The following is a 27,314-nucleotide window of genomic DNA, read 5'->3' as shown; positions in this document are numbered from 1 at the left end:
TTACACAGATCAATTATAAGACTGCTTCCTGAACAGATTTCACGATCAGCACATGGCTTTATTGGTAGTTTAGCTTTAGAAATAATGCTAAAATCACATTTCTGCTATCATAAAATCCTGTGGTTGGTTCGTTTGCTTTCACATCACATTCGAACTGCAGCAGAGTCCACTTGGAAGCTTCTTTGGTTCCCACCATAGTTCAATAGAACTGTAATAAGCCATTAATAAGTGCAAGTTTTGGCTTGCCAGGTTGTGAAAATTGCTTTAGCTGGTGTTTATCCTTGTATTTGGTAATAGTGGAGTTATAATAAATTCTCACATATACCCTTTTACAAATATTTGTCACTTTTCAGAGTTTCTTAATTTCTAAAAAGCCACTGAGTATGTAGTTTAAAATGTTAATGAGCCATTTTTTTTAAATGAATCAGTATGCAATTGTAATTGTTAATACATTGTTATGATCTGGATTTTGGTACAAATGCACTGCAAACCTTTTCCTGAAGGTTAGTAGTGGAATATCATAGTTTTCAGTCACATGTCACGCACAGACCAACATAGCGGCTCACACCGCGACTCCCCCGTAGAGACGGCGCAAAAGCAGTCAAATTTTATTTGGATCACCTCTCAACTTAAGAAAAAGAAAGATATGAACACAAACTGCAAGTGTCGGGGATATCCGTATCCATATAACCTCACAGCATCCGCTGCCACATTTCTACCGTTAAAAACCGCCAGGTCCCTGCCGCCGCTTGACTGCGGTATGTTTACCTTTACCTTGTGGTGAATCCCTCACTAACACAGCCCGGGCTTGTCTCCTCCTCAATTAGTGCATCCGAAAGCACAACAACCATCCAGCAGTTCCAGCAACTCAAAGTAAATGTGTATCACTTGCTTATTGGTTGGCAGGCAGCGGAAAATAATAACGTCTTTTTTGCCCTCCAAGAGAGCACTTTCCTTGGTATGTGACCTCACGTGAAAAATCAATTGGAGAGTGTGTTTTAATCATTATTTAAACATACATTCTTAGATTTTATCATGTACAATGCACATTGTTGGCAAATTTTGCAATAGGTGAATTTGACTGTGCTGTTGGGTGCAATATAATATTCATGGACTATCTTTTTATGTAATCTCGGTCACAAACAAAGAGGAAATGTACTGCAGCTGCTTCTCATTGGCTAGTCTAGGAGCAATTGCCCTCTTCATGCTTGTTTTCAGTCAGTATAATTCAGTGACCCTACAATAATACTGTATCCAGCACTCTAAAGTTCAGAATTTAAATATTAAAATGTATTTCTTCTTAGACTGACAACATGGCTACAAAGCTAGAGCAGCCACTCCAACAGGCCTGCCAAAAAGTAGGAGCTGAGCTGAAGCACTGTTTGAATGTGCTTCTAATCGGCAGCCCACTCCTGATACCCTGTCATGCTGCTGTACAACCTGCAGAAATGAAAAACCAGATCACATTATTTGAATAAATGTGTTTGCAGATAATTGTGGTAGTAACTTCTTATTGCTTTAAACTGCTACTTCAATAAAGCAAGCTATGAGGTAGCCTGTAGCTTCAAACGGTGAAATGTGCAATGGTCATTAAATATTGGCCAACAGTGATGTTTCTGTGTTACATAATACAGCATCTATTGCAAACCTAATTACTGTTGTCATGTTTTGCTTCCTGATATTCTCTTGAATTTATTTCCCATTACTGAACGTAACCCATGTACCACTTTATGCACGTATTCCCTGTATACATCATGTCTTAGGTATATTTGGAAACAATGGCATCTTGACTGGAATGTAACTCTTTAATGCTGCACAGCATGCATTTCTAAATAGATAATGATACTGTCGCAGGGTGGATGGGGTGAATCTGGTTTCTGAATCTGACTATAAAGAAAAATCAAGAAGGCTTGCATTAGTCTGTGCGGATTTTGAAACATTGGCAAAGCTGGCAACTGCCCCAGGACCTTTATGGGCCCCAACTGTGTGACGATTACTTTGAGGTTTCAAAGTTTATTATGCTTACAATGGTGCATGTTCTTTGTAATATCGCCCTTGATTTTGCTAGGCCACACTGAGTTTACAAACCGCAGGCTGCTGAATCAATGTATATTTGGTTATAAATCAAGTCGTATTACCACATTGACTTGAGACATAGAAATAAAGTAAACCTCCAGGTGTTTACTGATTTTTAAAAAGCTGGAGAGATCGTTTAAATGCTATATATTATTTTAAAGTGGCAAATGGCAAAACTGTCAGATTGAGCAATAAACAAGGGAAAGTATAGCTGCTGAACTGACAGAGCACGCCACAGAATATCCATCCATCCATCCATCCATCCATTGTCAACCGCTTATCCTGCGTACAGGCTCGTGGGGGGGCTGGAGCCAATCCCAGCTGACATTGGGCGAAAGGCGGGGCACACCCTGGACAGGTCGCCAGCCCATCGCAGGGCCACCACAGAACATCCTCTTATAAAATTCACACTAGTCAGCTTAACAGTGATTGGAACGTGGAAGTAACCAATCACAGTCAAAGAATCATTCAAGAGCATCCACAACTTTTGGGTAAAAAGCCATCAAATATAATCTAATATTGCTGATGCACATGAAGTCCTGTCCTTTTCTTGTGTGCATACTGTAGGTTCTGTATGCGCTCCAGTACAAACACCAGTGGTGCACAGGATGTTCCCGGTAAATAGCATGGATGTTTAAAAAGAGCACTCCACAATCCCATATTTTTTATTTTCGAAGACGTAGTCTTCACAACCAACCACCACTGACATAAGTGCCATTACTCAAAGCAATTTATCAGACTTCGTGCAGCTCCCTCTGGAGCCACAAAAGGCTTTATACAACAGATATGTAATAGTACTCCCCAACACCTCTAAACAGACTCCAATATGTGAAATTGAGTAGCCCCCTACTGTGCCTACTCTGTGTTTCAGAGATGGCAAAACAGCCAACTTCAACCCCCTAAAGTCAGCATTGTATAGAGCAACTCGTCTCCCGCAGTCCTCTGGGCTCACAGAAACCCCAGCAGACACTAAGTGGCTCTCTCTAGGTGAACTCTGTGGTACAGGAGTCACTCCACCTCATCCTCACCAGCCCTGCCAAGCACCACCAGCCTCTGCACATGTAACGCCAGCTGCCGGAATAATGTCCCAGTAACATGTCACAGCCAAATTCCTTCCTCAGTATTTGGACAATACCAGAGCCAGATCCAAGTCTGTGAGCCAGAGAGGGAGAGACAGAGAGATGGCTTGATGCTCACAGAGAAGCAGATGGAATAAACTAAGCTGAGAGAAGCCCCATCTGAGAGGCGGAGAAGGGCATGGTCCAACAGCATCATCCCAGCGCTGGGCGTGGGGCGGCAGCCAAAATGTGGAATACTCAAATATTAGTCTCCCCCTAATGAGAACTCCTTCTAACAGCTCAAACTCCAGACAAAGGCTTTGGAAGCATTTCAAAGCCACAGCAGCAGCTTCATCAGGGCACATCCCATAATGCAACACAAAAGCTGTGCGTCTTAGAAAACAGTGAGGCTATAGAGTGGAGCATGATCTGGGTATCAAACAGGCATGTACAGTTTGCAGGTTCCTGCTCTGTGCTGGCTGTTTGTATTCTGGTGTGTTCTATAACAGGACCAGCATCCCCTGCTGCTCCCTGAGTCAGCACCCACAAACCAACCCCCAAACCAACACCAAACACCCTCTGACGCCCGATACTCACCAGCCCAGGCCATGTTTCCCAGCCTGCTCTGCCACTCAGGGAGGTCTCCAGCGAGACAGCATGACTGACAGGTTGGAACAGGAACAGGCAGGATAGAGACGAAAAACCCATCTCTCAATCCCTCCACCAGCCTCGTCCTTTTCCAATTCACTCATCTCTTTTTCTGCCAAGCCAACACCCCACCACCACACTCTCACACACACACCGTCAACCACTGTTAGTGAAAAAAGAAATTGCTCTTTAACAATTTATCTCTTCATGACTACTGCCAGAACAAAACAAAATTCTATTCCACAAGAGATATTGAAAACACAGTGATGAAATGTAATTTCATCCCTGTGTTTGTACTTGTATTGTGTTTAAAATAAGATAAAATATAACTTTTTTTGTTCTCGTTAAAACGAAGCACTGTACGTATGTACTCTAAGTATGACATCTGACTAAAAAGGAAGGAATCTGTCAGTCTTTCTGTCTGTCCTTCTCAACAATCGTTCATCCAATCAGCTTTACAGTTGGTAGGTTTATTGCCGAGGACCCAAGAGAGTGCAGTGTCAAATTTGGTGCAATTTGGCCAGATGGTGGCACTATACCAAAAAACTTTATGTTTTTACCTATAAGTCCAACAGTTTTTCCCGCCATTTTGAATTTTGTACACTCGTCCTAGGGCTGGACAATATGGCCAAAAATGTAATCACGATAAAGATTTTCATATCTTTCGATATCGATAATTATCAAATCTTTATTTCTTTTGAGTTTAAAGGCTGATTTTTGCTCCTGAGCGGAAGTTGAAGAAACCTGATGGTTAATTGTGGTTTAAACTCTAAATTATGGTCAACACTAGATGCTAAACAGTGGATCACTTCACAAATCTGAGTTAGAACATAATTATGATAAAATCTTTGTCAACAAAGATGCACAAGTCAAATTAAGTAAAAGCTTTTTTTTTTGTCCCTTTTCCCCCCACAAATAAACATCCTAATTTGTGTATAATTCAAGTGAATAAAGTCAAACATCTACTGAATATTTATTGAACATTTGTTATATTGTTATTGAAAAGCCCTAGCTAGTCCAACAACAAATTTTCAGCAATCGTCACCACATTTGGTGTAGAACATCTCTGGACCAAGACGGAAAAGGTTCCTTTTTTGGGTTTTTATATATTGCAAAAAATGTCATATCTCCTGAACGTCCACATGAGTGACCACACTGTCACGGGCGTAAATTTCATTTCATTTCATCTAATATTTGGGGGGACAATAAACAAAAAATTTCTCAACAGCAATTTTTGAAGGGGACTCAAATAATACAACCATAATTGTACTTGTAGAAGGAAGTCTTACTGCTATTTTTCTGGACAACAACACAAAGCAATAGGTGTTTAAATATGACTTAAGTTCAGCGGGCGGTCATATTATCCTAATTAACTTGCGTCCTCTACATAGAGGTTTCTTCTGGGACTGAGGACGTCTCTTACTTAGATATTTAACTGCAGCAGGCCAACTGATCTGGACTCAAGAGGTTTCTACAATTAAGACGCACTTTTATTGCCCTGTTTAAGTTTGTGTTGTTATACTTACACAATTATTTTAAGTATATATCAATATCTTACTTAATGGTTTTAAAAGGGGTAATCTATCTAATCTAATCACTGTGCAAATGTTTTCCATTAACCAGTGATAAACATCAGCTAATCACACATCCGTTTTTTTAACCACTCTAAAATTTACATCCATATTTTTCCTGTTCGACTTGCAGCATTTCTGTTTTGCTTGTGTTTAAGTATTTGCAATTCTTCAGCAATTTACTGGGGAATATGTTTCATAATTTGCTGTTTATTTGCAGGATTTCTTTCTAAATATTGTATGAAAGATATTTACTTTATTTGATTTTCTGCGCAGAGCTCCTTCTGGCATTGTACTACACACAATATTAGAAAGATCATTTTCATTTTGGTATTTTTCTCTGTGACACAGTCGACAGTGTAGACAGACATGAAACAGAGCCGGGGTGGGGGGGGTATGACATGCCATAAAAGGTCCCCAGCTGGGAATTGCAATGTGGCGATGTGACTATGTGGTATGCACCCCAATCTTTAAAATAAAAAAATAAAAAATTATATATATATATAAGTCAAAACACTGTGTGAAATATAATCTTACAAGGTACATTTATTTACTTATTTAGCTTTTCCACTGCCACAGCTCATCTAATCAGCAGATGGATTTTGCTCAGTTGTCATGAAGATGGTTTAGTTGTTATCACATGACCTGAATTTTCAGCGTTGAAAGAGAAATGAAAATTTAGACCATAACTACAAAAAGATTCTGCATGTTGCTTTTTCTGCCTGAGGAGGCAGTAAATAGACAACAAAACGATGATTAATGATTATTTCATGTATACATTTATGTGCAGATGCTCTGGTTTTTATGTTATGAATGGTCAATGGCTCGATGCTTGATAAAAATAAATTAATAGTAAGGTAAATTTAAGTGCAACCTTTATCAGAGCTTCCTGCAATTTAACAACCTTATTCTCCTGTGACTCATCCTATCCCTTCCTGGTGTCCACCAGATGCCTGTTTGAGTGATGCTCAGATAATATGAATCCTGGAATATGTCTGATGTCTGTTTGACATTTTTTTTTAAAACTCTGTTTGGATCAGACTCTAAATGATATCTGTCAAAAAGGAAATAGCTTTCCATCACTACCCTATTTAAATGTACCCACATGTGTAGGATCTTTATGGTAATAGGGGAATAGAAATGATTTCGCTGCAATGCTGTGGCTCCGAATACCAACTTGTGTACTGGAGCTGCCACAAACAAAGAGACGACCTTGATGCCTTAAGGGTCAGACGGTTTGCTCAGGCGATGGTAAAAGTTAACGTCTCCCCCTGCCAATTTATGACAAAGAAGTAAATGTAGAAATTACAGTCATGCCTGAGTGTTTTTTTTTTTTAACCTGTTTCAATTTTGCAGGGCACACAAAGAATCAGACAGCAGCTTAAGCAATTAACAAGGAGAGACATTATGGTAATGAGAGTGTGGAGCTTGTAAGGTCACTCTTGTCGTGCATGTTAAGCCACGACTCAGGGCAGGGATTCGCCGCCTCCAGATTAATCGAAGGCAGCATAAAGGGATGAGGTGCAGAATTAGTTTACCTGATTTGTCACACACAGCCATGTGCTGGAAAAAATAGTCTTTGGACCAAAACTTCATTGGTTTGTTTAATCATCTTCATGATTTGATACAGTGACATGGGATGCAGTATGGAAGTGCAGTGAGAAAAGCTGCAGCTGGGTAGTGTGAAAAGAATCCGTGATCAGGCAGGTAAGCAAGGTGAGAATTAAGCAGTAAAATCACAAGCTTGAAAGCAAATTAAAAAAACAGCAGAGAGACATCTTCTGATCTTCAGTACTCTGGGATGTGGTGGAGAATGTTTATGAAAAGATAGTGGACCATTAGTTCTAAATTATTTTGTCAAGCTATGATTTCCAAGGTCAATAAAGAACTTTCACACTCGGCTGAGCTGCGCTAACTACTAACACAAAGGTTTTTAGCAAATTTTGACACATCATGAATCAGCTTCAACTAAGTTATGTTTTATATATGAGGTGAGTGTGTGTGTGTATATACACATGGCAGCAACTTAATGCATTTAGGCATGTAGACGTGGTCAAGGCAACTTGCTGAAGTTTAAACTGAGCATCAGAACGCGGAAGAAAGGGGATTTAAGTGACTTTGAATGTGGCAATGAGCTGGTCTGAGTATTTCAGTAACTGCTGATTTTCACGCAAAACCATCTCTAGGGTTTACAGAGAATGGTCTGAAAAAGAGAAAATGAGCGGCAGATGTGTGGACGAAAATGCCTTGTTGATGTCAGTGGTCAGAGGAGAATGGGCAGACTGGTTCCAGATGACGGAAAGGGAACAGTAACTCAAATAACCACTCGTTACAACCGAGTTATGCAGAACACCATCTCTGAACACACAACACTTTGAACCTTGAAGGGGCTTCAGCAGCAGAAGACCACACCGGGTGCCGCTCCTGTCAGCTAAGAACAGGACACTGAGGCCACAGTTCACACAGGCTCACCAAAACTGGACAATAGAAGAAGGAAAAACGTTGCCTGGTCTGATGAGTCTCGATTTCAGCTGCAACATTCAGATGGTAGAGTCAGAATTTGGCGTAAACAAGATGAAAGCATGGATCCATCCTGCCTCGTATCAACGGTTCAGCCTGGTGCTGGTGGTGTAATGGTGTGGGGGGATATTTTCTTGGCACACTTTGGGCCCCTTAGTACCAACTGAGCATGGTTTAAACGCGACAGCCTGCCTGAGTATTGTTGCTGACCATGTCCATCCCTTTATGACCACAGTGTACCATCTTCCAGCAGGATAATGCACCATGTCACAGAGCTCAGATCATCTCAAACTGGTTTCTTGAACAATGAGTTCACTGCACTCCAGTGGCCTGAAGAATAAATAAGGGTCCAACCTGGTACTAGAAGGTGTACCTAATAAAGTTGCCTGTGTGTGTGTGTATATATATATATATATATATGTAGTGACATGCAAGAGTTTAATAATTCACCAAAATTTAAAATAAACTACTTATTTTGCTCAGAGTGCAATGGCATGGACATGGGTTTGTAGCACCCCCTAAGATCAGTAGTTATAAAAGCTACCAATTGATAAAAAAAGTGTGAAGCAGACTCACAGGGAGAGCTCATGTGGACGGGCAAGAGAGATGGAACGTGCCCTGTGTTGGGGTTGATGTTTGTTTCTCACTCTCTCAAGGAACACGCCTGTAGCCAAGGGGGTGCCAAAAGCCTACATGGAAGGTTCCCTGAAGGCCCCAAAATGACATCAAAACCCTGTGATATCCCGTCGCACACGAGCGACGTAACCGTATTGATTACTGTCCATTCTAAAAAAAACAATTCGGCCGTCAGTGACGCTGCGTTGGTGTTTGGCAGATGAGCCTCATAGGTGGGCTGATTAAACGGTCATGATCCGAGTCAGACATACACACTGAGCCAAGAGGCTTTTTGTTGGCGCAGCATAGTACAGGTATGCAGCTACCAGAATTACAGTGCTTCTGCTGCCTTTACTCTACATCATTAAACCACACTTATGCTTCGCAGTACACACTGGTGCCATCAGGAAGTATCCTGCAGTAGTATTTCACAGGACCAAAACTGGCTTCACTGATCTCCATTCAAACCTTCGGGGTGGCCTCATCCAGTAATATACTTTTTTTGGCCTGTAGCGTGACGTCATTCTCGTGGCTGCAGCTGCTTGTCACTAATCGGCTGCAGAAAATAAGAAACCCAAAGAGTCGGAGTGGAAGGGGGTTGGAGTTCTCTGCAGACTGCAGTCTAGCAGTGACAGACCGACGCTCGTCTCCTCTATGAAACGTCTGGATGCTCACGGCGCTGCATTATTAGAAACTATGATGAACTGGTCGTAGGTCACATCTCTCTCTCGTCCAGGCGCCGTCTCGTTCTCTTCTCATGCATTATCTCCTGTTGTTGACTGTAGCTGCTGAGGCTGTTTTCACATACAGTTTGTTGGAGTTCAAGTTTGCTGTCTGCTGTAGTGTAAAACATTCCCAAACTGTTGTAAATTGCAATTCAAATGAATACAAAAAACACGAATGTCTACTAGGATTGAAAGGGGGGGGGGGCTTAGCCTCCAGGTTATGCGTAACCTACGCTTGCAAAATCTTTGCAGTCTTTGTTACTGTATTAGAGCTACACTTATGTCAACAACCACTGAAGAAGCCAAGATGTTAACAAGTAAAAAGCAACAGGCACATTCTCTTCTAACATTTCTCCTCTGTTGAACAAAAGTCACTGTGATGTTGGGTCAAAATGTGTTCCTGCTGAGTTCTTCTGTAGGCTATGAAATAAATGCTATCCGTATGCTCATGTAACTGTGTGATAAAGTGATACTATATCTAATTCCTCTCTCTATTTGATAAGTTGCATGTCTAAAGAATGCAATTTAATTACACTAATTAATGTTAATGCACTGTAGATTGGTTCAATCAGAGCGCTCTGTGGGTCGGCTTGTGTACAAGCATACAATAAATACTTTATCATGTAAGTTGTTGATAAGTTCCTATTTAAAGTGGCTTATGTCTGAATTTAATAACCTGATGGTGGAATGAATAAATTCCAAATTGGACATTTTCACTTCGAGGTGTCCTCACTTTTGTTGCCAGCGGTTTAGACATTAATGGCTGTGTGATGTGTTATTTTGAGGGGACAGCAGATTTACACTGTTGTACAAGCTGCACACTCACTACTTTACACCGTAGCGTAGTATGTCATTTCAGTGTTGTAACATGAAAAGATGTAATCAAATATTTACAAAAACGTCAGTGGTGTACTTACTTTTGTGAGATACTGAATATGCCTGCTTTCATTTTATTATATTTTCATGTGTGTATGTCTGGGAGTCTATGCTCATGTAAAGCCTAGCCTACATTTAGGCACCAGATGCTTTAGGCCACCCCTGCAGGTGACACACAATGATATCATGATTGAGCATTTACTATTGACATTTTGACAGTTGGACAACTTTTGTGCAAAACATCTGGAACCTAAATGTGTGCAAAGCATTTGGGCCCTTGCTGACCCGTTGTCCAACACCACAAAATGCATTTCAAGGTTTACCAAGGTTGAACTGGAGCTCTGCGTAAGATCCACAAGTGACTCACAGAAACTTTGGCTTTAAACATATTATTATTATGGTAAACATATGACAAATTCAACCACTAAATGTGAAACAGTGTTGCTAAGATAAGAGGCTTTGTGAAAAACTGAAGTCTCTGGACTCCTCACTCGGTGCAGTCTGTCAAGTCCATAAGGTACAGCACATCCGCAGTTCTCTACTTAAGTACACAAAACCATAAACACAGGACACAAATGAAGCCGTTAATCAAACGTTTACAGAACCTTTCACCATATCAATATGCATTAGGTGCTGACTGATTGCCATTTGTCAAATTAATCAATCCCCACGTCTGAACTCAGCTGCCATTAATTCACTGATGAGTAGGGTCATAGCAAATTCCTCACACACATAAATCTTCGCCTGTCGCTGATCCAAAAATAACCACCCAGCTCTGCTCGCCTGATGACTCTATAGACAGAGTAAAAACTAAAAACACAACGATGATGAGAAAGATTTTTTATTTTCCATTGTCTCTTCGTCTTTATTTGGACAGAAGACATCAAATTGACTCTAGGACTCCATGTAGCAGGGTGTGCTGGAAGTTAGTAGCTATAAAGGCACTCTGGGCTTTGTGTGTTTTGAAAAGGTACAGTTATTACACACAGTCCATTTCAGGTCTCAAGTGAGAAACTGTATTGATTGAGCCACAAATCCAACAAAAGGGGCTTAACACCCACTCTCAGATATCAGTCTAGAAACATGACTCAGCAAGATCTCGCTCTTTTAGGAAAAAAAAAAAAAAAAGGCAATCTGTTTCCCAGAGGTAAGCCACTGTTTTCAATCAGCAGCCAACACACTGCCGCTGCCGCTGCCAGTTCTGGAACTGGAATCAGACCAAGCAGCTACATTGGCCCCATGTTTAACACCTCAACGGTCGTTCTGGGAATAAAACACAAGGGCTCTGATTTCACTTCTGCCTTCCCTTCACCCACTCTGTCCTTCTTCTTCTCCTTCTTTCATATCTCTTCTCTCCTCCTTTTCCTTGCCATTCCTCGTCTCTCGTGGGTTGACTTTTTTTGGCAAGGTTCCCAGGTGAGAGTGGTACGAAAGCAGCATGGAGGAACCGTTATTAAAGACAGCGTGCTCTGATCAGAGACGTTTCAGATCAAAGTGACAGACCGTTCTTATCACACCCAGGGCTCACTACTCGGTTTTCCATTTGACTCCCTCAGGAAGACCGGGAAGTCACTGCACATCACCCTAACAGGTCTATTATGTCCAGAACATGCTTTATATCTTCTGTAAAAACCAGCCAACCAGCAGAGAAAATGTGGAGAAGCACTTGGAAATTCAAAAACTGTTAGGTTGATTGGTTGACAGTGGGTTAACAGGTCTGCTTCAGTGACCCACTGACACTGCCAGAATTTGTTTAAGTATATCTTGAGCGTTTTAGATATTTGTTACTCGTCCATCTCAGAAAGCACATGTGAAATTCTCCTTAGAGGAAAAACACTGAGCACTGAAGCAAATGGATAGTACTGGTTTATATTTTCTGATCAGTCTACTTCAGTGACAAGTGGGACACAATCTTAGCTACACTAAACACAATGCCATGCCATGAAAACTATAATCTCTGATGTGAACTCTATCAAGTGTTCGTGGAATCCAATAGATTGAGACAATGACTGCAGAGTGACTAAAACAATGGACAGAGGGACCCATTCATTCTCGCACTTTATCCAATGAACTCACGGTCATGAAGCCGTCCAGTAGACCAGAGTCAGGTTTGGGTGGAGCCTGCAGTCGCTCCATGGACCATTTCTCGATGATGGATGCGACCTGGCTGTTCTCAGTGTTCAGGATCCTGAAGCCAGTCATGTTCACACCACTGTATCGGTAAGGCTCCACGTCCAGTGCAAACAGATCCTGAAAAGAAGGAAAATACATTAGAGATAGGACAGACAGAAGCTCATTGCCCTTTCCAGTCTTTGTGCTAATGGATAATATCCTTGCCTGGACTGATCTCTACAACATGGGGTGGTGATGGTGCATTAGATGAAACACCTTTGGTGAAAGAGACCCCGGTTCAATTCCCACTGTGACACATCCACCAATGTGTCACATTGTTGCTCCAGAGGTATGTGACCTCTGACATGTACAGCAATTGCAAGTCGCTTTGGATAAAAAGCGTCAGCTAAATTAATAAATGTAAATTTACTCTTCCAACACTCGGTCCAAAAGATTAACAGCTGTGTTAGAAAATACCTGGTTCTTTGAAACAAAAGTCAAAGGGACCACCCTGTATGTCAGCTAAATGAATAAATGTAATGTAATACAGAAATATGAAGAGAGACAATTCCAAAAGAGCAAACTGATGGCCATAGCATCATCTTATAGTGTTGTCAAATTATCCAGGAGACTCTGCATTTCAATTGAAAAATCTGAAATGGGAATTTACTAATGTGTGTTTCCTCTTTGAATAGTGTTTCACATAGCATTGCTCTCCATGGTTTGGGTTAGGGCTTCACTTAGATTAAAATTAGGTCATGAATAGGCGTTGCAGAAATCACTGGTAGAGGCAGACGTTGCATTAGCCACTACAAAAGATGACATGTTGTGATCATTGCCGTAACAGTTCCACATAATTATTTCCTTTAAAAAAGTATAGATTTTGCTTTTATTTATTTAAATAGATATATATAGCAAAAAATTGTCACTATATAGCTATAATCAGGAGTTGAAAACATGCGGTCTACCCTTTAACTTTCTGCCTGACAGCAGGTGCTGGTATCTGAATAGCACGCACAGTCCTGTCATTATTTTCACTCTGTGCTGTAACACTTAACCTTACCAACACGGTATTGGTAATATGGATGATTCAGATCCTCTTAGATAACTTAAGAACAATATAGATGGTGAACAATTTATTATATACATTAAAGTTCTTTATGCAAACCCATCTGCAATTGTGTTATCAGGCAATGTTTAACCATTTGCAGAAGTTCTTGCCAGGGATGCCCGCTGTCTCCTCTACATGTTGTATTAGTAAACTTTCACAGTTGTTTCCTCATATTCTTAAGTTATTTTCAGATTTTAGTAGTAGTATTTAGTAGTATCTCAGGATACAAAATAAATTGCCATATTAACTCTAGTGATGATTTAACTCAAATAAATATCCCAATTGTAAACCAATTTGCATTTACTCATTTGGCAGACGCTTTTATCCAAAACGACTTAATTGAACTATTTAGGAAATTAAATTTTCCCAACTTTAGAAACTAAAGTCATCAAAAACTAAAGTTTTAGATCCAAACATACTTGGGGGAGTGGACATCAAGACCTATATCTATAAAAATGATATTATTACCTCAAGTAAATTTTACTTTACCTCAAGACGCCCCTCCCACTGTTTGTAGGTTGTCCTGCCAACCTCAGCAGGCAATTGGCTGAATTGGGAGGGTCGTCAGAGGATTGCGCTCCCCTGGGCTGAGAACGTGGGCTATAGAAGCTGGCCCATGTTCTCAGTTCGGTCCCTTCTTTACATCTATGCCGTGGCATCTTCTTTTGTGCTTGTGTTTATTTTAGTTTAATAAATTATACTTGTTTTAACTAAGTACCTTGCGTGGATTCCCTCTTTGTCACATTCCCTGAGCCAGTTTGTGACACTCCACAGATTGATTACTGGGATAGTTTACATTTGATCAGTGGTTTTATATGGAACAAAAAAAGATTAAACTCACAACTCTTCAGAAAGAAAAATCAGCTACAGGTGGGGGGGGGGGGGGGGGGTCCAAATTTTAAAGTCTACCATAGCTGTTTTTTATTATGTACCATAAAATCTTGGTTAGACCCCACAAATTCTGTATGCTGGCACTCTGTGGAAGAAAATCTAGTTTATCCACATAAATTATAAGATCTAATTTATGCACACGTTCCCTCTAAACAAGCTAAAATGCGTGTTGTTCCCAATTTTTCTAATGTATTGTACAATTACATACAATAATGTATGTACAAATTAGAAACTTACGACTAACAATACTAATGTAAAAAGTTTTGTTTTATCCTTGCAGCTTTGTTTCGTCTTAAAGGCGCATGGAGTACCATGACCTTACAGATCAACTGTACAGTACTAAAACCAATGGAACTGTATCAACAAAGTATTCCCAAATAAAAGTAAAAATAAAGTTCCTATAAACCAATTGCAATTCAAACAACTTGGCAATTATTATAGCTCTATTTCCCCTGAAATAGCTTGGGAAAACCATTTGGAATAATATTAATCGAGCCTCAAAACAGCCTAATTATCCAGCCATTCATTTAAGATTCACACATAAAACTTCTTTAACTCCTAGAATTTGATTAAATTAGAATCATCTCCTCTTTGTCAACTGTGTTCACAAAGCTGCATAGGTACTTTTCTCTGAAGTACAGTCCTTTTTGTTACAAGTTACTGAATCTCTATCTGAAATTCTTAACAAATAGATTCCTAGCTGTCCCTTACCATGTCTGTTAAATGATAACTCTCGGGTTCCTATGTCTTTGCATGAAAAAAAAGTGGCTCTCTGCAAAGAAAATTCTGGTAGTACGGTGGAAACCACCACATACTCACTGAATCATTGGTGGAACGTGGTGCTAGATATTCTCACTTTGGAGAGTTCTGTTGCACGGTCTAACAGTGCTAAGGGAAAGACCTTAGGAGCTTGGTTAGAAGCTCTTCTAGCTGTTGAATCTCTTGCCACAATAAGGGGGGATTACGCGGTGGGGAGGGGGAGCTACGGTAAATGCCAGTGCCATGAATAATAGGACTGGCTATAGCCTTCCATGTCTTTCACCTGACAAAAATATTCATGGTGGGAAATAATACATATACATACAATATATACATTTTAATAAAGTTCCACTACATGGCAGAAGGGTTGAATAAACATTATCCTACCTTACTGTAGTCTACATAATGTTATTTTTAGATTCTTGATGTCTTTATGCACTGATTAAGCAACATAAACTGTGTAAATAGTTAACTTCTAATGTGTTTGTAGGTGTATTTTTGAACTTTGGATAGATACTTGATACTTGATACTAGATCAGGCCAGTGACTGATATACTGACCAAACCTTCCATACAGTATTTGATCAAAAAACACAAACAAGGTAAATCAAGAGTAAAAAAAAATCTGGCAGGAAAATGGCTGCCATATGGGGCCTCGGTTTGGCGGGGTTGTTTACTCTGCTGGGAGAATTAGGCTGTCAGCACTGGACTCTCTGTCGGCCAAACACAATAGTGGGGAAATGACAAGACACCCCTCTGTCTGTTCCTGCTGTACTTTCCCTGACTCATTTATTTAATTGCCTTGCTCAACGGCTGCAGAAAGTATGCACATTTACATTTTATTTCAAACCGAAATGTATCCCTTCTAGCCTCCACGACGTAAGAACAATTCTGATAAAACTAATACTAATAACAAGAGGCAGAGCCAGACGTTGAGGAGGATTCACCCAGGGCTTTGGAAGCTCCAACCTGAATGGTAATGGTCAGACTGGTGGGGTAGCTGAGCTAGCGTTACTGCAGGCGAGCTGGCTAATATGCTTGCATAATTAGTGCTAGCTGACCCGCTACTGACTGGGAGACTTCTGACTGGGAGATATGGGAAACTCCAAATATCAGATGATTCAACATTGGAAGAGACTCATGAGAATATGCCTGAACAGTGGCTCAAGAGAGATCTTTCTAAGGAGAAATGTTTATTTTGTATTTTTCTAAACAGGTCACCATTTAATATTCCTCATGCTCAGTGCAAATTGTTCCTGATGGACAAGGAAAGAGGATCTGTTGCTGTTTGGTAACTAAAAGTCAGAGACCTGTGTCCAGTTCCTTTCAGGGAAAGTTCTTGAAAATGCCATTTGCCATCACCTTGAAAGTCGTAGTGGTCCCTAGATTTTCCACAGCAAGCTACCTTTCCAGTTTCCCCCGCTGCACATGCTCAGCTAGCTGAAATAACACCAGTTATCTTGATGTCACAAAATGCAGTGCTATTATTTTATCTGGCTCTGGAAAACACATTAAAGTGAAAAAAGACTGATCCAAGGTAATAAATAAAAAATATATAGCTGAGAAAATGAAGATTGAAGAGCGGCGTCATCTAATTTTTTTTGGAGTTCGGAGTTAGGCCTGAGGACAAAGCAACTGTGCAGTAGCTTCTCTCTACTTACCAGTGTGGTGAAGATATAGTGATAATACTCTGTCATCATCCCCATGGCGAGAGCCTAAAAAAGAGAGTGACAGAAGGAGGCAGAGAGAGAGAGATTTGGAAAAGGGAAAGATTTATAAATGAATACGGAGGCAGATCCAATATTTCATCATATTTTACACACACACACATGCATGCGTCTGTTTGTGTGGCTGTCTTACTGGCTGTGTTACTATGTAATTTGAAGAGGCATATATTCTGCTGTACTGTTGCAGCCACAGTCGCAGAGATAAGAAACAAAAACCCACCAAAATGGAAAACAGCTAAATAAAGTAAAAGACAGAGCTTGGCCTCAAACATTTGGCGCCTATGCGAGGAAATATAGAGGATAATACATGATTCAATAAATGAGGTACATCTGGGAAATTGGCAGAAACACGTAGAAGAAAGTCACCCTGCAGTAATGAGGTGCACGGTGGAGTTGTTGAGGGGAGTTTGAAAGCTTTTGTTAATTTAAATTGTCCATATCAAAATGTGAGTGGAAAAACCCTGTAGTGGAAACGTATATTGATTTGTAAAAATACAAACATGGTGGAGAACGCAGGGTCGAGACCCGCCTTCCATTCCCACTGTGACACGTCCACTAATGTGTCCCTGAGCAAGTCACTTAACCCCTAAAGAGGTGTGCGACCTCTGAAATAGCAATTGTAAGTTGCTTTGGATGAAAGCGTCAGCTAAAAATGAGTAGATGTAATATGATCTGTTTGGAACAGACTTTATTGGCACTGTGAAGGTACAAGCAGTTGATCAACATGTAGTATGAACATGTAGTACACCAATTACTGTGAGTGTGCCAGGTTTGTGTTTTCCATCGTTTCACCACACAGATGGATTTGTTAATGCAGGAAGTGGTGTGGCTTTATGTAGTAAAACAGAAGTGGTGTAACAGATCGTAGTTGATAGTGGACCCCCCGCCCCTTATGATCGGCACGCAGGCGAACAGAGGAGTTATTACGAAGTTTAACCATCGGTGCGTAAAAAACGGTTTTACTGCAGCTGTTACTTTTTAAAGTAATAATTCTGTAAATTACGACGCAGAGTTGCAGAGAAAAGATAGAAAAGACAGATGCAAGCAGTGTTTAACTCTGAAGCACAATGACTGGTTTAGGGGAAACCGACTGAAGCCAACGCTTTTAACTCCATTAAGTGATTAAATATACAGGTACAGCATGGACAGAAGACCTAGTCATAGTTTTTGAATGGTATACTTAACAACGTGCTAGTGTTTGTGTTTGTGTCGTCTTGGGCCAGCCTCCGTATTGCAAACACAGAAATGAAATCATCACATGAATATTGATCTTCTCATGTGGTTTCTTCATATTTTGGGGGGAAAGGCTTGGCTGATGGCTGATAGCTGATGAAGAGTACTTATAATCTCTAACTCATTGGTGTGTCATGTAATGAGAATATCAGAACAGAACAGTTGAGTCTTTCATTACCTCCCATTAGCAGGGTTTCTCTCTCCCATTATTAATGAAAGGACTCCGTGACCTTCCCCAGCAATCACTCAGGCTTTAAAAACGCTGAGAGTTAGTGCTGGGGGTGAATCATGCAGTCTTGAATATTTCATAAATCCTGCAAGCAGGAGAAATCTAAATGCTTGTTACTCATTGCAAAGTTCCACTTTTATGCCAAATGACATTCTTTTGGCCATGGAAAAGCCAAGCAAGTTCTGTAAACAGCTCATTCATGAACTATTAATGAAATAGATTTAGTGGGACTGGCAGCTCCTTACAGCAATGCAAGGCAGGTTTTACTCCCTGATCCCCTAAATCTGTAGATTAAATAGACATGTAATTTACAAATAACCTGTCACCAGTTTAAAGCTAAACTGACTCAATTTAGATAAGAGGCTAAGATCTTTGGTGTGCAGTGGTGGACTGGAACAAAAGGATAAATACATTTTTTTTTTAATCAACACTGGCTTATCACTACGGAGCACCTGAAAGGTCACGGTGTTTTCGAACTGCCGCACCCTCAGCAGCTGCATGTGTTGTTATGTTTGGCTGTGACACATTAGTTTGCATGGGTTGTGTGTGTGCTCTGTGGTGAATTGGTAACAAGTGTCATATCCACTAGAAGCACCGTGGGTTAAAATCATGCTTTCTTGGCTAATAAGGGCAGTAAAAAGTAGTCACAGTACAACTACCACCACCATATCCATAGTAACAGAGATTCAACCACAAAAGCAATGATGAGCAATGAATGCGCAAGTGTCATCTGGGAGTGTATTATAACTGCACCAACACTTTAACTGTTCCTATGGATTTGACATGGTTATTGCTCTCAGCACAAGTTATTTTATGGTCTGACCAAGAAGATTCCATCATGTAGACAAAGAGATATTTAAGGAGGATAGAGCACAAGTGTTACAATATGAGATAACAATTTCTTATTCTAGTGAATTTGATAATCAAGACATAATCACAAGTAAAAAGTTTGTTATCTTGGGGTAATGAGATTAATTATTTACTACTTGTAGGTAAAAATTATAATATATAGATAATGTATTTATAACTTCATGTGTTTTGCAATCAAAATCTAGTTTTTCACAAGCCATAACTCTGTTTCCCCGGAAAGTGTTTAACTAATACCCAAGATTATAATAATAATAATAATTTATTATTATTATTATTATTATAAATTATTATAAATTATTATTATTATTATTATAAATTATTATTATTATTATTATTATTATTAATACATTTTATTTATATAGAGCCAGTTCATAAGAACAGTTATCTCATAGCACTTTACATGTAGAGCAGGTCTAGACTGTACCCTCTGTAATATTATTTAAAAAGAACCAACAATGAACATAATTCATAGTATAATATATATATATATATATATATATATATATATATATATATATATATAGTTGTTACAAATTTTTGTGAAAGCTACAGTGTCACAGTGAAGTGTGCATTAGCAGACAACAATAGCGAGAAGCATCTCAAATTACCTCCACAGGAATGTAAGAATGTACAAGCATGTAGAGCTCCACACCTATAAATACTGTTACATTACATTTATTCATTTAGCTGACGCTTTTATCCAAAGCGACTTACAATTGCTATACATGTCAATGGTCGCACGCCTCTGGAGCAACGAGGGGTTAAGCGTCTTGCTCAGGGATACGTGGGGGATTGAACCCGGTTCTCTTGCACCAAAAGCGTTTTATCCTCTGCTCCATCACCACCCCTCTGTACGTACAAACACACACACACGTGCACACACACCTGCTTCAGGATCCCAGCAGCCATTTCGTGACCACAGTCAAAGATGATGTGGAATTCCTTCCCCCTCTTCATCTCCTTTAAGAGCGGCTTGGCATCCTTGGTCTCTGCGGGCAGCTGCCGGATCTTTAACCGGATGTTGTACCGGGACGGCGCCTTTATAAGTTCTTGCAACCGAATCAGACCTTGGGAAAGGGAAAACAATGTGTTTATGTTTTATTTTACCTCAGGAGTCAGTGATATTTGAAACAAGTGCTACATGTGCAGTCCTGCTCCCATGATGGTAATGAATTACCTGGAAGATAAAAAAATGTTATGTATGTTGTTCATTAAAGTGGTTTGGTGATTGATGGATGTTTTGGATACCTTTCTGCTCTCTCAATTTGAGACTGTCCTCTAGAGAAAAACAACAGCATCAGTCTGTTGTTCAAATGCTTTAACACAACAAAATGCTGTCCATGTGCATTATGACTGTTGTCTGTCAGAAGCAAAGGTAGAAGCAGTTCCATCAGGTGGATGCCTGGAAGGATGGATGAACAATGTGTGTGATTTGGACATCTACCCGAAGCATTTACATACATCCTTTTTCCAAACATCATTCAATTTTGGTTTCTATTAACCATGACCACAATCTTCTCCTAACCACAGACAAGTAGTTTTAATGCCTAAACTTATCCAAAACTCAACCATAGCAGTGGGAGATCAGAAAAGAGTCATATAGATTACATAAAACTTTCATTTTGGAAGGCATTGACAAATGATGTTGTCTTGCTGATAGGGGCGCCGCATTAATATGGGTCATTTTAGAAGACAAATGAGTTTTAATAATTTTAGTTGTGAAGATTTGTAGCTTGATTTACTGTATAGTGGCTCTGTCGAAGAACAAAATACAGAAAATATAAAACTGGCATAGAGAATGTGTTGTAGAGCACTATATATTCAATAAATACCTACCTGGCAACATATGCAAAATCACAGTCTGTCACTCAGGTTTCAAATATCACATGCAAAATGTAAAGTTAAATGGCAGAGAATACAGATTGCAGGCTGGTGACCTGGCTTGCTGTGTTTGTGATTGTAGGAGCACGTGGACGCACTAGAAAATTCTGTGGATGCTGGCATTGTGAATTTAAAAAAGCCCACATAGAAAACCAGTCACCAGTCTCTAAAAGGAAAATAGATTTATTTTACACCATCTGGTGTATTTAAAATTAACAAGGAGGATGTCATCTCTCATCTAACCCTAACTAATATTGCCTTGTCTGTAAATAAACAGTGAATTTGAGTGAGTTTTTTTATAGGATTTTTGTCATTGTGTTCATCTGTTTCTGCATCCTCCACTGCTCACCAACGTCAGCTTACACCTCTACTTTAAATACCATCAAGTAGTGCTATCCCATTCTTTTTAATTCACACTATATATTAAAATAATTTCAGATAATGAATATAATTTTATGACACAGGTGCTGAAATTCAAATTGAAGAAGTAACTGCTTATGAGGGTAAAATAACTGTTTATAACAAGTGAATTCACAAATCTGGCTGGGCCACATGCTATTTAAAATATTGGTCCACACATCTACAAACACACACATTAGTCTAAACCGGCGCAGCAGTCTCTTGTGTCTCTTCTTACAGCCCACTTGCCCAGCTGTTTGGCCTGTGGCATTATTTGTTTACTTCCTGCTTCTAGATGAGTGCACTGTGGGGAGAACCAGCCTGCAGTCTGCTGGAGCGTCAGCAGCCAGTCGCTGGTTTTCATTAAATCAAACTCTCTGTCGCACACTGATGATGATATCCCCAGGGACTTAACCTGTGAGACACTGGCAGTATTCCATTCATCCACATCACATGACAAAGTGACTCGTCAGTCATGGTTCACAACATCTCAGCTGGCCAGTGAAACACTGCTGTGTTTCAAGTTGTGTCACAGCGCTCCCTGCAACCATGGCTATTGGACAATTAATTTTGTACAAATATATATATATATATATTTGTACAAAATTAATTGTGTATATACATATATATATATATATATATATAACATCAAGAAAAAGGAACACGAGTAGCTGGAAATATACTACGGGCTGAAAGACGAGCTAGAAAAGATGTTATAATAAAAAATATAATAAAATTATTTCCAATTTGTGATTTATGCATTACTGAAATAAAAACAGTTGCACTGCGGAGAGAAGTTACAACAAAATTCTACATAAAAACTAAATAGTTACACATGCCACAGGGTAGGTGTAGGTCTGTCACACAATTATACTCACTAAGGGTAAAACCGACGTTTTTCTGCCCCACAGCGTAATATTTCATTAACTGCATGTCATTTCGCTCCACGGTAATCCAGCAGAGACCTAATGTATTGATATTATTTTCAATATCGATCTTGCTCAGGGATGGGCAACTGGCGGCGCATGGAAGCCAGGAACACTAACGAACCAGCGGTATTGACAGTCCTAGCTAACGATCCCAGAGGTTAAACAGCTGAGTTTCCCTCCCAGTCAATCAGAACTGAAGAAGTCTCTTGGATGAGGGACGAAACGTCTTCTAGTATCTTCAACCAAGTCCAGCTGCCCTTGACCTTGGATGGATAACTTGGATAACTATGACCTGGATGACTGAGAACCTTCACAGACATCGTCATTTCAAACCATCTGCTTTTGTGAGTACATGTAAAGAGTCTTGTAGTGCAACTCTGCTGGCCAGATGATGGACACTTTCTGATACTGATAGCTTTTTAAAAACAAAACAAGTAAAGTAGTCATCAAAAGTACTAGATATTCGCTGCTAGTGCTATTTAAAAGCCATACTACTATGTCTGGAGGAAACCAGGCACCACTCCTCACCCGGCCGATCCCATCCCTACAGTGAAGCATGCTGGTGGCAGCATCATGCTGTGGGGATGTTTTTCAGAGGTAGGAACTGGGAGACTAGTCAGGATTCATGTCCAGAGACATCCTTGATTAAAAACCTGCTCCAGAGACCTCAGACTGGGGCCAAGGTTCACCTTCCAAAAGGACAATAACCCTAAGCACACAGCCAAGGTAACAAAGGATTGGCTACAGGACAACTGTGTGAAGGTCCTTGAGTGGCCCAGCCAGAGCCCAGACCTGAACCCGACTGAACATCTCTGGAGAGATCTGGAAAATAATGATTTTCATCCATTTTGGAATAAGGACAGATTTACATTTAGCTGACGCTTTTGTCCAAAGCGACTTACAAATGCTATACATGTCAGAGGTCACACAGCTCTGGAGCAACGAGGGTTTAAGTGTTTTGCTCAGGGACACAATGGTGGAAGGGTCACAGAGGGGGATTGAACCTGGGTCTCTCACACCACACGCATGTGTCTTATCCACTACGCCATCACCACCCAATAAGGCTGTAACATAAAATATAGAAAAAGTGAAGCTCTGTGAATACTCTCCAGCCCTTCACACTTCCAGCGAGGGGGAGTGAGGCTGTGTGGTCACACCAAATATTGATTTGATTTTCTTCTGTTCACTCTCTTTGTATTTTTTTAACTGACCTATAACACACTGCTGTATGTGCTTCCCCTTCTATAAAAACACTTACTTCTAAATGAGACACAGATTTTTCTGTACTACTACTTGGGATTATTTGTAAAACATATTACAATTGTACACATTTCAGTAAGTAAAACAAATTACTTTACTGATTCTCAGAGGGGGGGATTGATGTAGTACAGCAACACAAAAAATAAACGTCAAAGGAGGTAGGGAATAAATAAAGAACTACTTAAAATAAACACAAGAAAATAAGAAGACCGAGTAAATGTCATTTCAAACCATCTGCTTATGAGAATATATGTAAAGAGTCTGCTGGCCTTACTGAGGTAGAATTGTGTTTATATTCTATTAATGCAAAATACAGCTTTATATGAGCGTTAAAAGCAGCAGTCTGGGCCTTCTCATAAACCCAATAACATTGTTTCTCAACATCATATCTGTCCTAAAAATGTCCTTTACTACATCGAGCGCCACAACAGACTTCACTTGCTACCACCCACAAAATTGATGGACAGTTTCTGGTACTGATAGGTCTTTAATAATTGATGTGTGTAAAATGTTAGAAAGCAAGCTGTAAAAGAAGCAACAATAGCTTCCCTTGTAGAGGCCACAGGGCTGTACTGAATCTCGACCCAATAAATTCTGTGCATGAGGAAAATCATTCTGTAGATCATGTTAATCAATCTCAGAGAGTCAGATTCAGAAGGCCCGCTAGATGATTTATAAAGTCATAACTGAGGGAGACTGGGCTGCGAAGTTTAAGGTTTCTTTGGCTGCTTTGACTGCTTTGAACCAGAATCTGAAGAATGTATCATACCCTGCTACCAAATGATGCTTGAATTCTAATCAAAAACAAAACTGTGCATACTGGTATAGTGGGGAATACTCTACAGTTATCAGTTACTTGGACGGTGTGGGGGCGGCATAGTTCAGGAAGTAGAGCACAGTGTTGTACAACAAATAAACATAAAACAAGTCAATGTACAATCAAAGGAAAAATAAATGAATTCAATAGATAAAACATAAACAAGTCAATATACAAAGAATGGAAATAAAATACACATCACACATTGAAAGCTGGCTTTTTGTTGAGGAGATCAAAGCGAGCATGAAAGGTGTTGAGTTCATCTGGTAATGTGGCCTCACACCTCAGAATCAGAATTTGTCTCTGGATTTATACTCACTCCAATAGAAATAGAATTTATCTCTATTGGAGCGAGCCATGATAGGGGAACTCCTGCTTTTGTAGCCTGTGATGTTTTGGATGGCCTGCCACATATCTTTGGTGATGCTGGTGTTGAGGTCTCTCTCCAGTCTCTTTATCACCCGACCGGAAAGCAGCGTTTTTTGGCTCTGGACAGAGCCCTCACCTCTCCATTCATCCAGGCCTTCTGATTGGGGAATGGTTTTTACCATTATGATTATGATCACCACATCATCAACACATTTGCTGATGTAAGACTGATGATGTATATTCCCCAAGGTTGATGTGGCTCTCCTGGGCGGCGGACTTTCTGAACATACTCCAATCCGTGCTCCCAAAACAGTCACGCAGAGCTGCTGTAGATTCATCTGTCCACACTTTGACTGTTTTAATTTAACATTTCAACCATTTTTTAGACATCAAGATGTGTCTTTGATGAGGATCTTCTGCCATTCAAGGACGACTCAGTACCTAATCTCACAGCCTGTTATCACCAGAAGACATATGAATAAGACGCCGATTTCTTAAGTCATTTAGCGTGGAATTCCGATGCTTTTTTTTTGCTTTTCACATGTCATTTCACACCATTTAGATTTTACTGACTTATATCGTGCATTTTCACACCAACTGTCACAGGGAAAGGATCAGGTGTAGTATAAGAAATAAGAAAAGTCAGAGTAAGGAGTTGGTTGGGGTGGATGGGGGGGGTAATAAACCAGACGTTGATCGAGGAGACCAGCGTTCAGTTCCTGTGTGATTGATCTATGATTTTAGTGACGTTATGTCGGCTACATGGGTGACGTCATTATTGTAACCCAATAACCAAATAACCATGATGTTTTGAGCTACATGCTAGTAGCTAACATTATAGCCACGCTATGTCGAAGTGTGAGAAGCAAACGAGCTAGCTAATTATTTTAGAAGCCCCTTACGCATATCCTAACCATCACAGGTGTGTGTGCCTGAATCCGCAATTGTAAGCATGTCGACCAGTTAAGCCTACAGCTTTTCTAGCAGATAGACTTAACCTCCTTTGTGTTGCTGCGGTCTACGGGGAGAGCGTTAAATCACACGCAAAAAGCTTGAGATGCGTTGATATGGCACGCAAAATGACCTTAAAAAGCGGTGTGTTATTTATTCGCTGTCCAGTGATATCACGTTGAATCTCAACTTCAGGAGTCAGACTTCAGATCGTAACTGGTGAGTTGTGGGTGTCTGTTTTAAAAAGTGGAATCTTACCAATGTCTACTTATTTTGCTCAAAATTATTGTTTCCAATAGTTTGAAATAATGCGCACACACACACACACACACAAGGTATACACACTCACACTTCATATACACAAACATATGCATACATCATATATAATTATTTCATTTACATTATATTTTTTAGGTCTCTGGCCACATTTAAATAACAAATATGTAAAAAATAAATGTCACATAAGACCATATTCGGCTATTTGTTATTCAAAATATTTGCTGGATCATATCATTTTGCCATATTGTGACTGTCACAAGCTAAGGGTGGGGATGGTGCAGTCAATAAGAAGCATGCCTTATGTGAGAGACCCGGTTCAGTTCCCACTATGACAGCCAGCAACATGTCCCCGAGCAAGACCCTAAACTCTTAAGTTGCTCCAGAGGTGTGCCACCCCAGAACTATATAGCAACTGTAAGTCACTTTGTATAAAAGTGTCAACTAAATGACTAATCATTAATGTCACCTATTATCATTAACCCTCTCATATCAAAGCCCTCTCAACATGAAGGAGATATTCATGAAGAGGTGATTGAAGCTGGGAACAGACAGAAAAGAGAGGGCAGAATACAGATTAAACATCGCTGAAACATCCTGAAGTTGGGTTTCAAGATTGTTATCTTTAACAAAGATTAATGAAATATCAAAAACTAGATGTGAAAAAACATTGTCGTTAACTGAAATAAAAATAAAAATGAGGCTTTACAAAAAAAAAACAATAACCAACTGTGTTGTAAACTAAAATGAACTAAAGTGATAGAGTAAATGTCCTTAGTTTTCATCTTTGTCAATTTATTTTATAGGACCTACATAAGCTTATATTATCAGGTGGATATGAAGCCGGGTAGAACTGGCGTTGCCGGGCAGTTGGTCTAGCAGTTCAGCTGTGTGTTTAGATGATAGGCACCTGTTGGTGAGCCGTGGGTGCGTTATGCCCTCTGCATGAAAAGCTGGCACGCTGCGTGTCCAGTGGCTGTCCTGCCATGATGTAAATGAGTCAAATTTGAGTCAGAATTGGTGTCTTGCTTCATTTGCCAGGAGAGCCCGGGTCCAAGTGGCGTCTGGCCGCAGCGTAGAAAGCAGGTAGCTAGAGGAGAGCCCATGTACCGTTAGGGGTAACTTGGGTGGGGATACCCAAGTAGGGATCGGCTGCGTAGCTGGTGGGATTTGAACATGTTTTCTTTTATAATTGTGTCAAGGCATTCACAATTTCAAACGTCTTTACAAACGAAAGGTCTGGTTCCATTACAATGACAATGAGGTTTGATTGTATTCATGTTGTGTAGATTGTTGGATTAGTTGTCATTTATTTACCCTTGTGGTATTTCGTCTACCATTGTTGGTATTTGATAATCATTGTTATGTACCCTTGTGGTATTTCGTCTACCATTGTTGGTATTTGATAATCA

The 27,314-nt window shown here is 40.0% G+C and overlaps 1 protein-coding gene across 1 annotated transcript in view; it reads right to left on the bottom strand.

Annotated features, from left to right (window-relative positions):
• The window catches only part of LOC123968709 (glutamate receptor ionotropic, kainate 2), a 315,329-nt gene that overhangs the window by 158,482 nt on the left and 129,533 nt on the right, over window positions 1-27,314 (bottom strand). The window contains exons 4-6 of the mRNA XM_046045615.1: window positions 19,906-20,087; window positions 16,623-16,676; window positions 12,166-12,339 (exon numbers count right to left, since the gene is read on the bottom strand). Of these exons, the coding sequence (XP_045901571.1) occupies window positions 12,166-12,339; window positions 16,623-16,676; window positions 19,906-20,087 (410 nt within the window). The remainder of the gene's footprint in view (window positions 1-12,165; window positions 12,340-16,622; window positions 16,677-19,905; window positions 20,088-27,314) is intronic.

Source organism: Micropterus dolomieu, linkage group LG03 (assembly GCF_021292245.1).
Source record: "Micropterus dolomieu isolate WLL.071019.BEF.003 ecotype Adirondacks linkage group LG03, ASM2129224v1, whole genome shotgun sequence".
NCBI lineage: Eukaryota > Metazoa > Chordata > Actinopteri > Centrarchiformes > Centrarchidae > Micropterus > Micropterus dolomieu.
Note: the sequence above shows the minus strand (reverse complement) of the source record. Positions and strands in the feature narration are given on the sequence as shown.